A 16,744-nucleotide genomic window follows, 5' to 3' on the forward strand; every position below is an offset into this window, starting at 1 on the left:
CGCCATAAAAAAGCCAGACTATGGTTTGCAACTGCACATGGGGACAAAGATAGTACTTTTTTGAGAAATGTCCTCTGGTCTGATGAAACCAAAAACATAACTGCTTGGCCATCATGACCATCGTTATGTTTGGAGGAAAAGGGAGAGTCTTGCAAGCCAAAAAACACCATCCCAACAGTGAAGCATGGGGGTGGCAGCATCATGTTGTGGGGGGTGCTTTGCGGCAGGAGGGACTGGTGCAGTTCACAAAATAGAGGGCATCATGAGGGAGGAAAATGATGTGGATATATTGAAGCAACATCTCAAGACATCAGTTAAAGCTTGGTCGCAAATGGATCTTCCAAATTGACAATGACCCTAAGCATACTTCCAAAGTTGTGGCAAAATGGCTTAAGGACAACAAAGTCAAGGTATTGGAGTGGCCATCACAAAGTCCTGACCTCAATCCTATAGAAAATTTGTGGGCAGAACTGAAAAAGCGTGTGCGAGCAAGGAGGCCTACAAACCTGACTCAGTTACACTCGCGCTGTCAGGAGGAATGAGCTAAATATCCCCCAACGTTTGAAGGACAATGGTACCAAATACTAATTGAGTGTATGTAAACTTCTGACCCACTGGGAATGTGATGAAAGAAATAAAAGCTGAAATAAATCACTCTACTATTATTCTGACATTTCACATTCTTAAAATAAAGTGGTGATTCTAACTTACCTAAGACAGGGAATTTTTACTAGGATCAAATGTCAGGAATTGTGAAAAACTGAGTTTAAATGTATTTGGCTACGGTGTATATAAACTTCTGACTTCAACTGTATATTGGTCACATTTTGGATGACGGTGGAGGGACAACCATGGCCGCCCTGGCACTTCTATAAGGCAGTGCTTTGATTGACACGGGTGCCTTTGACATAGTTCAGTTATAGGGGAGGTGAGTGGCGAAGGGCGTTTACCCCCCCAAACAGTTAAAAAAAAAAAACTGGCCAACTCCCACACACACACACAGCAGAGGTTGGGTGATAGTGCCTTACTCAATCCCGTCCACATGGTGTGTGTGTGTGTGTGTGTGTGTGTGTGTGTGTGTGTGTGTGTGTGTGTGTGTGTGTGTGTGTGCGTGTGCGTGTGCGTGTGTGTGTGTCCGTATCCTGGATACCACCATAACAGACTGGAAGTTCCCCAGACTGGCTCTGTAGGCATGTGTGCTATTCAGTGGCTGTGTCCCAAATGGCACCCTATCCCTACATAGTGCACAGCCATATAGGGAATAGGGTGCAATTTAGACACCCAGTGTGTGTGCTTTAATAATCAAAGAACCATTAGCACAGCCACAGTGCAAGATCTTAGCGTCACTGCTGATTGAATGTGTGTATTTGTACAGCTTTTACTGTACCTTGCACAGACCAAGAAAACAGTATTTATGTATCAATCTTTGGCCACATTGAAGAGCTTTGGCGTGGGCTTTGAGTTGATCTTGGCAATAGCTTCTCCTAATAGTAATAGTGGGTAATAAAGCAGTCTGTTCATGCAGCCAAAGCGGTAGACTGTCTTTGTTTACGAGTTCCATTGAGATGAGAAACACTTCCTGTTGTGTTCTTTTCTCAGATGTTATTCTTTTACTGCACCTTTATCCTTGATTACTTTGGTATTGTACTTTTCATCAGTTCTTGATCAGTTCTTATAAGCAGTTCTTGATTGAATCTTTATCTAATCCAGGGGTGTCAAACATATGTCCTACGGGTGGTTTGAGTAAAAACTCAATATATGTTAAAATGACTAGAACCAAATTGAAACTGTGTAGAAATGATAATGGACCTATACTCATAAAGTTTCTTGACTGTCTAGCTCGCTAATAATCACAGTGCACAGTCAATGATCCTACATTCAAACAGTTTCTTGACTGTCTAGCTTGCTAATAATCCCTAGACAGTCAGGGAGCATCGAAAAATCCAAAAATGATGGATAGAGAAACATGTTTTGCACATTTTGACAGCAAGGAAATATAACCAATTTCCAGTACAACCTTCTGGACCTCGTTGAAGACTGAATGCAAAAATCAATGCGACAGTGTAAAATCAATGCGACAGTGTAAAATCAATGCGACACCCCTGATCTAATGTAACAAATGACACACCCTGGCAATATCTAATGCGATTTAGGTCTCGATAAATACACACAATTCTACCAGTACAATGTACTAAATACTCCACCGAATACACAGTACTCCAATTCCAGAGTTTCTAATGCACATGTGTGCGCAAAGATGTGCCTACATCTTTGTCCTTCTCCAGCATCTTGGCATGTCCTCAACCTCGCTCATTTTCCGCATGTCCTTGCTGATGGGATGGCAATGTTCCATGTCCGGGTGGCACCGCCTCTCTGAGCACTGTCTAATTGTGTTTCATAGGATGAAGATCCGGCCTGCCACAACCCTCATAGAGCAAAACTGTCTCGCTCTTTTCAGCGAAATGCCATCAACTACCTCTGCGAAGCGCTTGACTCACAGCTTCCAACAAAACGGCCTTTAAAGTTTAGAAAGATGAAAAAGGAGTATGCCAAATACATGGATTAATAGATTTATAGTCAGCATTGACAATAAGTGCCTACATTATGTGACTAGTCATTAGGAATGTTTTGAAATGTGAAACGTATAATCTTATCGCCTTAAACATAGTTTGTAGTTTTCTATTAAAGTTTGGATTCTATTTTATAGCACACGATATCTTGATCCTATCAGATTGTCCATACGTACATTAGGGCATTAGGTGACCTGAAAGGGGCGGGTTCTAATACATTCTTTACATCCTTCTCTCTCTATGTGTAAGCGGTTCAGTCAAATATTTTCATAATTGAATGCAGCCAAACATTCTTTATGGCTCAAAAAGTACATGAACCCTAAATATGCATTTTGTGATCATCTTTTTCTTTCTTTTTCATATTCTCTGTTAGTTCATTTATTAGTTAAAAATGCTAGAAAATAGTTGAATGACATGGATGACGAAAATCTAAAAAAGGAAAAAGAGCCAATTTATTCAATATTTTGTGCAATGCTCAGTCTAGCAACCATGATCTAATCCTGGCTGATTTAGCTGCTGAGTCTAAAACCAACCAACAACTACACCCAATGTTTCAGTCGGTTATGGCAATATTACACCGAATGCATTGAGTAAGCATAATAAGGTTTGGAAAATGAACTGACTCCTAGTGGGTTTTATCCATTTTTAAAATGGTTTTGAACGAATGTGTTTGGGAATGTCTTCTTCTCACAGGAAATGTACCCCCTTTTGTTTGTCTTATTTTTAACGTCATTAAAAGACACTGGAAAATAAATGATGCATTGCTGTTTTCCTTAACCAACACAGCGAGGAAGAAATGAACACATCATCACACCTTCTATTATCTGTCAAAAAATGCCCTTGTCAACACGATGACAACCGGTGGAGAGTAATATACCGTACATGAACGAACCTGGTTGAAAGAATGCCAAGAGTGTGCAAAGCTGTCATCAAGGGGTGGCTACTTTGAAAGAATGGAAAATATATTTTGATTTGTTTAACCCTTTTTTTTGGTTACTGGATGGTTCATTGTGTGTTATTTCAAAGTTGTCACATTTTCACTATTATTCTACAACCTAAAGAAAAACCCTGGAATGAATAGGTATGTCCAAACGTTTGACTTGTACTGTATGTAAAAAATAGATGTAGTACATTTGACTAATTTAGCACAGTGGCTCCCAACCAGGGGTACTAGGACCTTGGCCTATCCACAGACGGTACTTGAGAAGACTTGTGAGACCATAGGCCTACTGGTAAAATGCACAGGCAAAATGCTGAGCAAAATGCATTTGGTGGTACGGTACAGTAACCGAAAAGGTTGGGAAGAGAAATAGTGCCAAAATATATGAATATAGTGTCTAATATATAAATAGTTTCTAATATATATGAAATTACCAATGAAAATGTGAGATGTTTAACAAGCATCTCACCTGTGACAACATCATATGCGCATTGGTGACTAGTGCTATTGACACCATTCCTTCAGGGATCATTATGTCAAAGTTGAAATGAAACACCCTCTAGCAGCTAGTAAAAGAGACATCGCGTGTCGGGCTGAAACAGTTTAATGTGAAACAGTCCAGACAGATTGTTATATTGGGGATGGCCTTTAGTATCGCATTTCAATAGCACCGATTAAGAACGCATTGTCCGGCAGAGGCGGGCGCGTGTAGAATGAAGCTACGGGGAGACTGCGCTCACTGGGTAATTTCCTAAACAAAATAATGTGGGCTGGGCTTGAGAACGTGAAGATTTGACTCATTGTAACTTAATACGACAGCCCCTTGTTTTTTATTGTATGTTGAAGAGATAGAAAATAAAGAAACCGTTTGTTTCGAACGCCGCGTAGTTCCACGGGCACTTCTTTCGACAAAAGCAGAGTGCGCGCGCGACACAACTTTCTGGGTGCTCCGTTTTGGTATGGCGAACGCTCAAGATACTCGTACCGCCGCTGTGTCTTTTCGGTATGGCGGTTTCGAACAGGACATTATTTTTGGACGTGCAAATTACATCAATGAAATGAGCTGTGGAGAAGTGGGGTCCCATTTGTACAGCAGAATGTGTTGCGCAGGTAAGCAGTGTCCAACACTCCGTCAATACAGCACTACTGGACTGGAGAGGAGGAGATCTGGCAGGGAAGCGTTGGTTCGGGCAGATAACGTTAACCTATTACATGCCATCATTAGTAAACAAGACTGTAAAGGACTGTTGGCTCAGGGTAGCACAACTGTAAAATGAGACTTCTCAGAATAACCTTATAAGTAACGTATAAGTTATCTCTGTAGTAATATTAAAATACAAGTTATATAGAGTGTATTGTTATAATTGCGGTGTTACTATATGACAAAGTGCTTTATTATTTTTGTGAAAAACCAGTCAGCCTCTTATCTAGACCTACAGTGTGTGTTGTTCATGGTATGTGACTTTCACTAGTGTGTCTGAAATAGTATGTTGATTATATGATTCCCGTGCAAGTCGACCAATGCATAACAGTACAACCTGGACTCTGGGGTAGAGGTAACATAGTACATGTCAGTCTGAGACAATTAGTATGGTATGTTACATTTCGTGTGGTATGTAGTAGTTTGTGGATGTCCATCATCCATTTCGTATGATATGTTACAAATTACAATTCGTATGATATGTTATGAATTGCAATCCGTACAATATTTGCTAACTATATGAGACGGTGGCTAACATTAGCTAAGCTAGGTGTTAGGGGAAGGGTTAGCTAACATTATAAGTAGTTGCAAAGTAGTAGGTAGTTGCAAAGTTAAAAAAATATGTCCGGAATGTGTTTCGAACACGCAGCCTTTGGGATGCTAGACATACGCGCTATATGCCCACCCATCCAACCTACTTCTGTTTTTGCCTTTAAGTAACCTTCTCTTGCGTAACCCCCCCCTTTCCCCACGGACTCAGGCTCTATCAGACTCAGGCTTTCTTGTGTTCCAGAGGTTTTTGGACAAACCCACACATCTATAAATCTAGTTAAGGGGCTCCCGGTTCCTGTGTGTTTTGTTCTGTTGTCCTGGAAACAGCTCTCACATTTAATTTTTCCACAGTCTTGCATGACTGTCGAATAACATTTGCCAGAACTCTACTAAATGTTGACCTAGGATGTTTGCAGTCATAATGCTGATTATGGTGGTAGACTAGACACTGCAGAGGAACAGGTTACAGCTAGACATCAAAGGTTTCTTTATGGTGTAAGGATAAACTGTCTTTGGACGACTCAATAAAAAGTATTGAAATAAAGTTAAGAGGGGGAATTTAGTTCAAGTTTAATTAACCCTGATTAGCTTGATGATTTTTTGTTGTTGTTGAAATTCTTCATTCTGTCAATAAAAATGTCTGATCAACAGGGCATGTTTCTGTAGTGCCTTGTTTTCAACAGAAGAGGGAGACAGCTAATTCCACTCACTTATGCCTGGGATACAATTTGGCCTCATCATTCTTGAAATATGAGAGCGTAGAGAGATTATAGTAGAGTAGAGAGTATTACTTTATTAATCTCAATTTGGGAAATTGCTTTAACACAGTGTGCATCATCAATGACAGGACATGCAACAATAACCACCACATATATATATATTTTAAACACATTAAGAGACACAAAGGCACATGCACCAACCATAGTATCCCTAAATGGAATAGTCTGTTTCAGGTGCAGTATTCTATCCTACTCGGGGAAAACGGGCAACAACATTTTCCAACAAAACGACCTCGTAAAACAGTCAATCAATTACACTCATTAAAAATGACCGTCCTCAATAGACCTCTTCCAAACTAACGGTCTTCCATACTAATATACTGGTATTTGAGATCTGTTCCTTGCAGTATATTTGGAGAAGGATGCATTTAGGATGTGTGCAGTTTTTACACGTGATTAAAATTAAACATGAATAAATAAAATATGCAACACATCAGATTTTTGTATACAGCATACAACAACTATGTTTTGTTTTTTTAAATGTTTGTGTGTGGGCCGATCAATGTCACATGTGTCTTTTTTGAGTCACAGGATTGTGTGGTAGTTTTGGGATACATAACGTATGTATAATATACGAGATGAGAATATAGTTTGGGCACTGGGCACTTTTTTTTTCTCTCATGAAAAACCAGGGGCACATATATGCTCCAAGATTCAATTCCAACTCAAATATCGTGTAGCCAAGAGACTGTGCTGCAGCAATAACAATGACAGTAGTGAATTTTACTAGCTAGTATTTTCTGCCCTCCGATGCCCACGGGCTTCAATACCTTGGCCTTGTTTAGGGAGCTCCCCAAGATTCGTAGCATTCCTACATCATAAATCAGAACCAGCTGTGTGTGAGCCATATTATCTCTTGGGGTTTCCTTAAAATTCCCATCCTCATTATTGATGGCCATCGCATGCAGAGAGATTTGGTGGGTCGGTGGAGTTGAGATGGAGCCATTGGTGTGTTATCATGGAAAGGAGGCTCCCCATCTCCGCACACCTACACCCTGAGCAGGAATGTACTATCGAGTGTCAGGCATCTCCTCCCGCCTTAGCAGTCATAATAAAACTGCTATCACATCTCTCATGTCTTGGCATTGTATCTGCATGCAGGGGAGGGTGTGTCTGTTCATATTCAATAGTTACATTTCCTTTTTGAATTCTCATATATATATATAAATACAGGTGATCCTAACTGACCTAGGACAGGGAATTTCTACTAGGATTAAATGTCAGGAATTGTGAAAAACTGAGTTTAAATGTATTTGGCTTAGGTGTATACAGTTGAAGTCGGAAGTTTACATACAGTTGGGCAAACAAGTATTTAGTCAGCCACCAATTGTGCAAGTTCTCCCACTTAAAAAGATGAGAGGCCTGTAATTTTCATCACAGGTACACTTCAACTATGACAGACAAAATGAGAGAAAAAAAATCCAGAAAATCACATTGTAGGATTTTTAATGAATTAATTTGCAAATTATGGTGGAAAATAAGTATTTGGTCACCTACAAACAAGCAAGATTTCAGGCTCTCACAGACCTGTGACTTCTTCTTTAAGAGGCTCCTCTGTCCCCCACTCGTTACCTGTATTAATGGCACCTGTTTGAACTTGTTATCAGTATAAAAGACACCTGTCCACAACCTCAAACAGTCACACTCCAAACTCCACTATGGCCAAGACCAAAGAGCTGTCAAAGGACACCAGAAACAAAATTGTAGACCTGCACCAGGCTGGGAAGACTGAATCTGCAATAGGTAAGCAGCTTGGTTTGAAGAAATCAACTGTGGGAGCAATTATTAGGAAATGGAAGACATACAAGACCACTGAAATCTCCCTCGATCTGGGGCTTGTGGGGGATCACAAGAACGGTGAGCAAAGTTTACCATCAGTAACACACTTCAAATCCTGCAGTGCCAGACGTGTCCCCCTGCTTAAGCCAGTACATGTCCAGGCCCGTCTGAAGTTTGCTAGAGAGCATGTGGATGACAGAAGAGGATTGGGAGAATGTCATATGGTCAGATGAAACCAAAATATAACTTTTTAGTAAAAACTCAACTCGTCGTGTTTGGAGGACAAAGAATGCTGAATTGCATCCAAAGAACACCATACCTACTGTGAAGCATGAGGGTGGAAACATCATGCTTTGGGGCTGTTTTTCTGCAAACGGACAGACCTGATCCGTGTAAAGGAAAGAATGAATGGGGTCATGTATCGTGAGATTTTGAGTGGAAACCTCCTTCCATCAGCAAGGGCATTGAAGATGAAACGTGGCTGGGTCTTTCAGCATGACAATGATCCCAAACACACCGCCTGGGCAACGAAGGAGTAGCTTTGTAAGAAGCATTTCAAGGTCCTGGACTGGCCTAGCCAGTCTCCAGATCTCAACCCCATAGAAAATCTTTGGAGGGAGTTGAAAGTCCGTGTTGCCCAGCAACAGCCCCAAAACATCACTGCTAAAGAGGAGATCTGCATGGAGGAATGGGCCAAAATACCAGCAACAGTGTGTGAAAACCTTGTGAAGACTTACAGAAAACGTTTGACCTCTGTCATTGCCAACAAAGGGTATATAACAAAGTATTGACAAACTTTTGTTATTGACCAAATACTTACTTTCCACCATAAGTTGCAAATAAATTCATTACAAATCCTACAATGTGATTTTCTGGAGGTTTTTTTTCTCATTTTGTCTGTCATAGTTGAAGTGTACCTATGATGAAAAGTACAGGCCTCTCTCATCTTTTTAAGTGGGAGAACTTTCACAATTGGTGGCAAATTAAATACTTTTTTGCCCCACTGTACACCTTAGCCAAATACATTTCAACTCAGTTTTTCACGATTCCTGATATTTAATCAGAGTAAAAATTCCCTGTCATAGGTTAGTTAGGATCACCACTTTATTTTAACAATGTGAAATGTCAGAATAATAGTAGCGATAATGATTTATTTCAGCTTTAATTTCTTTCATCACATTCACAGTGGTCAGAAGTTTATATACACTCAATTAGTATTTGGTAGCATTGCCTTTAAATTGTTTAACTTGGGTCAAATGTTTCGGGTAGCCTTCCACAAGCTTCCCACAATAAGTTGGATGAATTTTGGCCCATTCCCCCTGACAGAGCTGGTGTGACTGAGTCAGGTTTGTAGGCCTAGCTCGCAAACGCTTTTTCAGTTCTACCCACACATTTTCTATGGGATTGAGGTCAGGGCTTTGTGATGGCCACTCTAATACCTTGACTTTGTCCATTTGGAAGACCCATTTGCGACCAAGCTTTAAGTTCCTGACTGATGTCTTGTGATGTTGCTTCAATATATCCACATCATTTTCCTACCTCATGATGCCATCTATTTTGTGAACTGCAGCAAAGCACCCCCACAAACATGAATCTGCCACCCCCATGCTTCACAGTTGGGATGGTGTTCTTCGGCTTGCAAGCCTCCCCCTTTTTCCTCCAAATATAACGATGGTCATTATGGCCAAACAGTTCTATTTTTGTTTCATCAGACCAGAGGACATTTCTCCAAAAAGTACAATCTTTGTCCCCATGTGCAGTTGCAAACTGTAGTCTGGCTTTTTTATGGTGGTTTTGGAATAGTGGCTTCTTCCTTGCTGAGCGGCCTTTCAGGTTATGTCGATGTAGGACTCGTTTTACTGTGGATATAGATACATTTATACCTGTTTCCTCCAGCATCTTCACAAGGACCTTTGCTGTTGTTCTGGGATTGATTTGCACTTTTCGCACCAAAGTATGTTAATTTCTAGGAGACAGATCAGAAGATTCTAAAGCCATGACATCATATTCTGGAATTTTCCAAACTGCTTAAAGGCAGTCAACTTAGTGTATGTAAACTTCTGACCCACTGGAATTGTGATACAGTGAATTATAAGTGAAATAATTACTTGTGTCGTGCACAAAGTAGATGTCCTAACCGACTTGCCAAAACTATAGTTTGTATAGTTAACAAGAAACTTGAGAAGTGTTTGAAAAATGAGTTTTAATGACTCCAACCTAAGTGGATGTAAACTTCCGACTTGAACAGTATATGCTCTTTTCATGCTTTCTAAATTTACCTGCCCTGCGGAGATACAGGACTTGGCAAAAGAGCAGTGTCATCACTTCCCACTACTCAAGCCCAAACGAGCCAGTGTCTTAAGCAGGCATCCAAAGTATTCTCTGCTCTTCTTCATGATCATGAATGTCCCCTTTGAAAGAGAAATATATATGGTCTAGAGGGTTGAAGGTGTAAGAGGTATTCGGGTGCTATGCAACACACCTGTGGAGACCTGTGAAGGGAGAAGGGGGCTTTCTGCCGCCTGCTAGCATGTCTGCCTGGACTTGTGCTATGTCCTTGACCCATCCAAATCATCATAACTTTCTTCTGAGTGAAGTCCACGTCCAGTTTCAACTTTCACCAGATATATACATTTGTTAGTTATGGACATATGGGATGTTTTTATCTAGTGAGGCAAACTCACAGCACCAAAACACTATTGTTTTGATGTCCCCCCATTAAATTCAGACACTGGCTTCCTTATATGAGGAATAGAGTGGTATTTGGGACACAGACTTGGAGTCTGCTCCGAGTCAACCCTCCACTGTGTACTGACTCCTTGATGAAAACCTTTCTTTTGATGGAGGTTTCCCTCTAATTCTGTACGGATGGAAACAGACCGTTCATAATTAAGGGTTCCCTTGTGATTGTGCCATTTGATGTATTGCCTGATGACCCATTTCCATTGCCTTGTACTATACCCTGGTCTGGTCTGCTATAATACAGGCCTTTCATTCAGCGTGGGCTGTGGTCGTTTTAGTTGCATGTACACTCTTCCTCTCTCTCACCACACACTTACCACTGGCCAGAACGCATGGAGCCCTGGGTGGCTATAACAGATTCTAGTGGACTGTTACTACATGGTTGTATGGCCAAATCAAAGTTTATTTGTCACATGCGCCGAATACAACAGGCGTAGTTCACCTTACAGTGAAATGCTTACTTACAGGCTCTAACCAATGGTGCGAAAAAGGTGTTAGGTGAACAATAGGTAAGTGAAGAAATAAAACAACAGTAAAAAGACAGTGAAAAATAGTAGTAGCGAGGCTATAAAAGTAGCGAGGCTACATACAGACACCGGTTAGTCAGGCTGATTGGGGTAGTATGTACATGTAGATATGGTTAGTGACTATGCATATACAGTATGATGAACAGAGAGTAGCAGTAGCATAAAAGAGGGGTTGGGGGGAGACACAATGCAAATAGTCCTGGTAGCCATTTGATTACCTGTTGAGGAGTCTTATGGCTTGGGTGTAAAAACTGTTGAGAAGCCTTTTCATCCTAGACTTGGCACTCCGGTACCGCTTGCCATGTGGTAGTAGAGAGAACAGTCTATGGCTGGGGTCTTAGACAATTTTTTGGGCCTTCCTCTGACACTGCCTGGTGTAGAGGTCCTGGATGGCCTACAGCTTAGCCCCAGTGATGTACTGGACGGTACACACTACTCTATGTAGTTCCTTGTGGTCAGAGGCCAAGCAATTGCCATACCAGGTAGTGATGCAACCAGACTTATGCTCTCGATGTTGCAGCTGTAGAACCTTTTGAGGATCTGAGGACCCATGCCAAATATTTTCAGTTTCCTGAGGGGGAAAAGGCTTTGTCGTGCCCTCTTCACGACTGCCTTGGTGTGTTTGGAACATTCTAGTTAGTTGGTGAGGTGAGGTGTTTAGTCCCAGGATCGTCAGCTCAGTGATGAGCTTTGAGGGTATTGTTGTGTTGAACGCTGAGCTGTAGTCATTGAATAGCATTCATTCCTAAACCTTTCCTTCATGAGTAAGAATAGGGGAATGTCCACTCATCTAGGATTGTTTTTCTTCCATTGGACTGTTTGCTGTTTTTCTGCTCCTGTTTGCAAACTTAGAAAATCAAATGCTCTTTTGGCTGTCCTGTGAAAGTTTGAAGTCGTTGGAATAGGATTAAGCAGAATACACTGTCTAGCAGGTGAAGCGCATCAGTATTTTCATGAAAACTGTGTATGGATACGAAACCTTCACAATTATTTCTATGGCGCTTTTAACAAAAAAAACATTTCTTCCAGGGGGGAAACCTGTGGTTCTGTATTTTTCTCTAGTAAATCTGTCTAGCTGTAAGCCTCCTTATCTGTTCCCTCAGGGAGGTGCCCAGCTAGGCAGAGGTTTGGCCAGGGTGGGCTGGGCTGGAAGGATATGGGATGTTCCCTTTCAGTACACACAACACAGAGCAGTGAATGACAGGCCCTGACATTGTAGCCTGCAGGCATGCATTTTGCAAAAGCAAGAGGGAAAAAAAGTCTCAAGAGAGTGAGAACAGAGAGGGGAAAGAGAGAGGGATAAAGGGGAGAGAAGGCATGTGCAGGGACAGTCTTGAGCTAGAACACACCCACTTGACTACACACTCTTTATGAAGCGGCGTTTTGAGCAGTAAAGAGAAGCAGAAGTCTCAGAGACTAGACAGAGTAACCTTACAAACAGTATTTGTTACTGTTACTTCTCTGAGTTAACTGCACCTACCTGACAGTGGGATGTCAATGCAGCCGGTTTACAGAACCTACTCCAGTGACAGTGTGGGAAGTGACAGGGTCTTCACTGACGGATACTACTACCAGGGGATGCTCAAGGCCACCGATGGAAGGAAAGGTAGAATTATCATGGTGTCTAATAGTTTTGACTAGTCCAGTTGGCGTTTTCATTTTTATCAAAAAGAAAGACAGATCTTTGCTTGGTTTCATCTGGTAGAAATGCTTCACTTTATTGAGCTTTTATTTGATTGAGTAACTGATGTTTTTTCCCCGAGTGATTTCCTCAAATTATGTGACTGTGTTGAAATATTTAGCTTTCGCTCGTTAGATTGTATTGCGTAGGATTACCTGCGATTACCCAACTGTCGGCAGATATGACAGTTTATGTCTATGTAATTATAAACAACTAGTCCAAGTTAGTTTGTTTCATGTAAGTAAAATATACAAACAGAGGCATTGTCCATTACTGTCACAGCACTGCCATGTTATGTCACACCCCTTTGTGTCACTGGCTTTGTCCAGCCTTATTGGTTTATTAAAGTGTCACTCAAGTTCACTTTAGCACATTACTTTAGGACAAGCCAATTAAAACATAAGGTTGTGGACCATAACTAAATACCAGTGGTGTAAAGTACTTAAGTAAATATATATATTTTTTTTTGTGGTATCTTTACTATTTATATTTTTGACTATTTTTACTTTTACTTCACTACATTCCCAAAGAAAACAATGTACTTTATTTTCATACATTTTCACTGACACCCAAAAGTACACGTTACATTTTCAATGCTTAGCGGGACAGGAAAATGGTCCAATTTACGCACTTATCAAGAGAACATATCTGGTTATCCATACTGCCTCTGATCTGGCAGATTAATTAAACACACACACTTCATTTGTAAATTATGTGATGGAATGTGCCCCTGGCTATCTGTAAATAAAACATTTATATAAAATTATGCCGTCTGGTTTGCTTAATATAAGCAATTAGAAATTATTTATACTTTTACTTTTGATACTTAAGTATATTTTAGCAATTACATTTACTATTGATACTTAAGTATATTTAAAACCAAATACTTGTAGACTTTTATTCAAGTAGTATTTTACTGGGTGACTTTCACTTTTACTTGAGTCATTTTCTATTAAGGTATCTTTACTTTTACTCAAGTATGACAATTGTATACTTTTTCCACCACTGCTAAATACATGTTTGCTGAGAGAATAGACCAATAAAAATAGTCTGGCTGTTTTTGAGAGCACTATTTATTACTATGGCAGTAGGAGTAGACTATGAAGGTTTTGAAGGAGATCGGATACCTTCCCAATTAATCTAACCTCAGTCTGTTTCTCAGACAAGGAAAGGCTAACCCTAATAACCCTTGTTTCAGTTTCTCAGACTAGGAAAGGCTAACCCTTAACTTTAAGCCTTGTTTCAGTTTCTCAGACTAGGAAAGGCTATAGCCATGTCTCGGAGTAAAGTGTTCCAGACTGTATATGAGCTTTTCAACCAAGAACACACAATCAGGATAAATGGATTTAAGTTCCCATTGCTATTTTCTGAACTGGAATGTTTTTTGTTTTTTTTCCAGTTACACCTTGACCTTTGCTTCTGTAGATCATAGTCGGTGTCACAGCAGTGGAACTCTTAGTCTGTGTCGCAAATTCCCTGTATAGTGCACTACCGTTGACCAGATTCCTATGGGTCCTGGTCAAAAGTAGTGCACTATATAGGGAATAGAGTGCCAATTGGATGTAGCCTTACTGTTAAAAACATAACTGAGGGGGATTTGACTTGGCTGCCTACCATGGGGATGCTGCATTGGCACGACAGGAAAGCTTGTGTGTGGTGCCTCACGATGCCACTTCTGTGTTGGTGCAGTTTTTCCAAGACGCCATATGCATGTGTGACTCACAGGCAGTACCAGTAAAGGGATTTGGCATTGGTGGGGCACATCCTCTGTTTCCCTGCCCCGTGACTCACCAGTCCCTGACATTGTTCTGTTCTTTCTCATTGTTGATTTCATCAACCTTGTTGTCAAGAGACTGGACATTGGCGAGTAGTATGCTAGGGAGTGGTGCGCGATGTGCCCGTCTCCGGAGCCTGACCAGAAGACCGCTACGTTTCCCTCTTTTACGACGTCTTCGTTTTGGGTCGCAGGCTGGGATCCATTCCGTTGTCCTCGGTGGAAGGCAGAACACAGGATCCGCTTCAGGAAAGTCATATTCCTGGTCGTACTGATCGAGAGTGGACATTGCTCTTATATTCAGTAGTTCTTCCCGACTGTATGTAATGAAACCTAAGATTACCTGGGGTAACAATGTAAAAAATGACACGTGAAAGAACAAAAAACTGCATAGTTTTCCCAGGAACGCGAAGCGAGGCAGCCATCTCTGTCAGCGCCGGAAGGTACTGATACTACTCATGTCTGCTGCTGGTAGATGTGGATACTGATAGCAGGACAGTTTTCACTCTTGCCCATAATCAGACATGCGTTGACAGTCTCCTAGAGTTAACCACACGGTGGAATCAAACACAGACCTGAGAACGGTATTACTCAGGGGGGATGCTCTTCCCAGTTGAGCAGCAAATGGTAACACTGTAAAGCACTCTCCCTCACCCATCTTATGTTATACATTTTTTTGTTCTACATTATTGTCCTCTCTGATCCAGCACTTGGGACAAATGTGTTATGAATGTGAGCATACCACCCCACTTAACTGTATGAACTATCCACACTTTTTGTGATCCCCCATAGACATTACCTCAGAGACGACAGAATTCTGTAGCTATATAACTCTTGGTCTCTTATTTGAAGTTGAGTCTCTGCATGCTGTTGATATTGACCATCACTTTCTCTCTGTCCCATAGATGAACGGGACCGGGTACAGAAGAAGACCTTCACAAAATGGGTCAACAAGCACTTGATGAAGGTAAGATGAGGACATATAACACCTCACATCCCACATCTACTCTAAACTTGACAATAACCAAAGCTGTAATGGGGTGTTCCCCCCCAAAAACATGTACAACTAGATTCAGCTCATTGATATTCAATGTGGTCATCTCATCCGTGTATTTTATCGGGGTCCATAATTAATTCAGCAGTTTTGTAGGAAAGCAGCTACAAGGGAGTTATAACATTGCAGTGCACATACATATGTGATACACAGGACAACATACCAGTCAGTTTAGAGGCTCATTGAGGAAATCACTTGCAACTAAGTGATTGTGTTATGTGGCTCTGATCTGGATAGATGAATAACATTCTCAACTGGAATAGGATATGATGCTAAAATATGAGAGAAGGTTTACTCATTACATGGTAAAGATAGTGTGTGCATCCCAACTGGCCCCCTATTCCCTATGCAGTGCATTTTGTTATGTTAGAGCCCTATTCTAAAATTGATTAAATTGTTTTTCCCCCTCATCAACCTACACACAATAACCCACAATTACAAAGCAAAAACAGGTTTGTGATTTTTATTTTTTGCTAATTAATTAAAAAAAAATTAAATATCACACTTACAATATCAGTTAAAAGTTTGGACACACCTACTCATTCAATAGTTTTTCTTTATTTTTACTATTTTCTACATTGTAGAATAATAGTGAAGAAATCAAAACTATGAAATAACACATATGGAATCATGTACAGTCGTGGCCAAAAGTTTCGAGAATGACACAGATATACATTTTCACAAAGTCTGCTACCGCAGTTTGTATGATGGCAATTTGCATATACTCCACAATGCTATGGAGAGTGATCAGATGAATTGCAAGCTGACATCAGGTCAGTGATTCTCTCGTTAACACAGGTGTGAGTGTTGACGAGGACAAGGCTGGAGATCACTCTGTCATGCTGATTGAGTTCGAATAACAGACTGGAAGCTTCAAAAGGAGGGTGCTTGGAATCATTGTTCTACCTCTGTCAACCATGGTTACCTGCAAGGAATCACGTACCGTCATCATTGCTTTGCACAAAAAGGGCTTCACAGGCAAGGATATTGCTGCCAGTAAGATTACACTTAAATCAACCATTTATCGGATCATCAAGAACTTCAAGGAGAGCGGTTCAAATGTTGTGAAGAAGGCTTCAGGGCGCCCAAGAAAGTCCAGCAAGCGCCAGGACGTCTCCTGAAGTTGATTCAGCTGCAGGATCGGG

General features: G+C 40.9%; 1 protein-coding gene across 16 annotated transcripts in view; it reads left to right on the plus strand.

Moving 5' to 3' along the window:
• LOC118399164 (plectin-like) overlaps positions 1–16,744 on the plus strand; it is a 185,234-nt gene that overhangs the window by 107,147 nt on the left and 61,343 nt on the right. For 11 of the 16 annotated variants that reach the window (XM_035795002.2, XM_035795004.2, XM_035795003.2 and 8 more), the window contains one exon: positions 15,451–15,512. In XM_035795002.2, the coding sequence (XP_035650895.1) occupies positions 15,451–15,512 (62 nt within the window). Of the gene's footprint in view, positions 1–4,193; positions 4,621–12,493; positions 12,697–15,450; positions 15,513–16,744 lie in introns of those variants that run through there. The other 5 variants (XM_035795008.2, XM_035795011.2, XM_035795014.2 and 2 more) reach the window with 2 other exon arrangements.

Source organism: Oncorhynchus keta, chromosome 20 (assembly GCF_023373465.1).
Source record: "Oncorhynchus keta strain PuntledgeMale-10-30-2019 chromosome 20, Oket_V2, whole genome shotgun sequence".
Classification (NCBI taxonomy): Eukaryota; Metazoa; Chordata; class Actinopteri; order Salmoniformes; family Salmonidae; genus Oncorhynchus; species Oncorhynchus keta.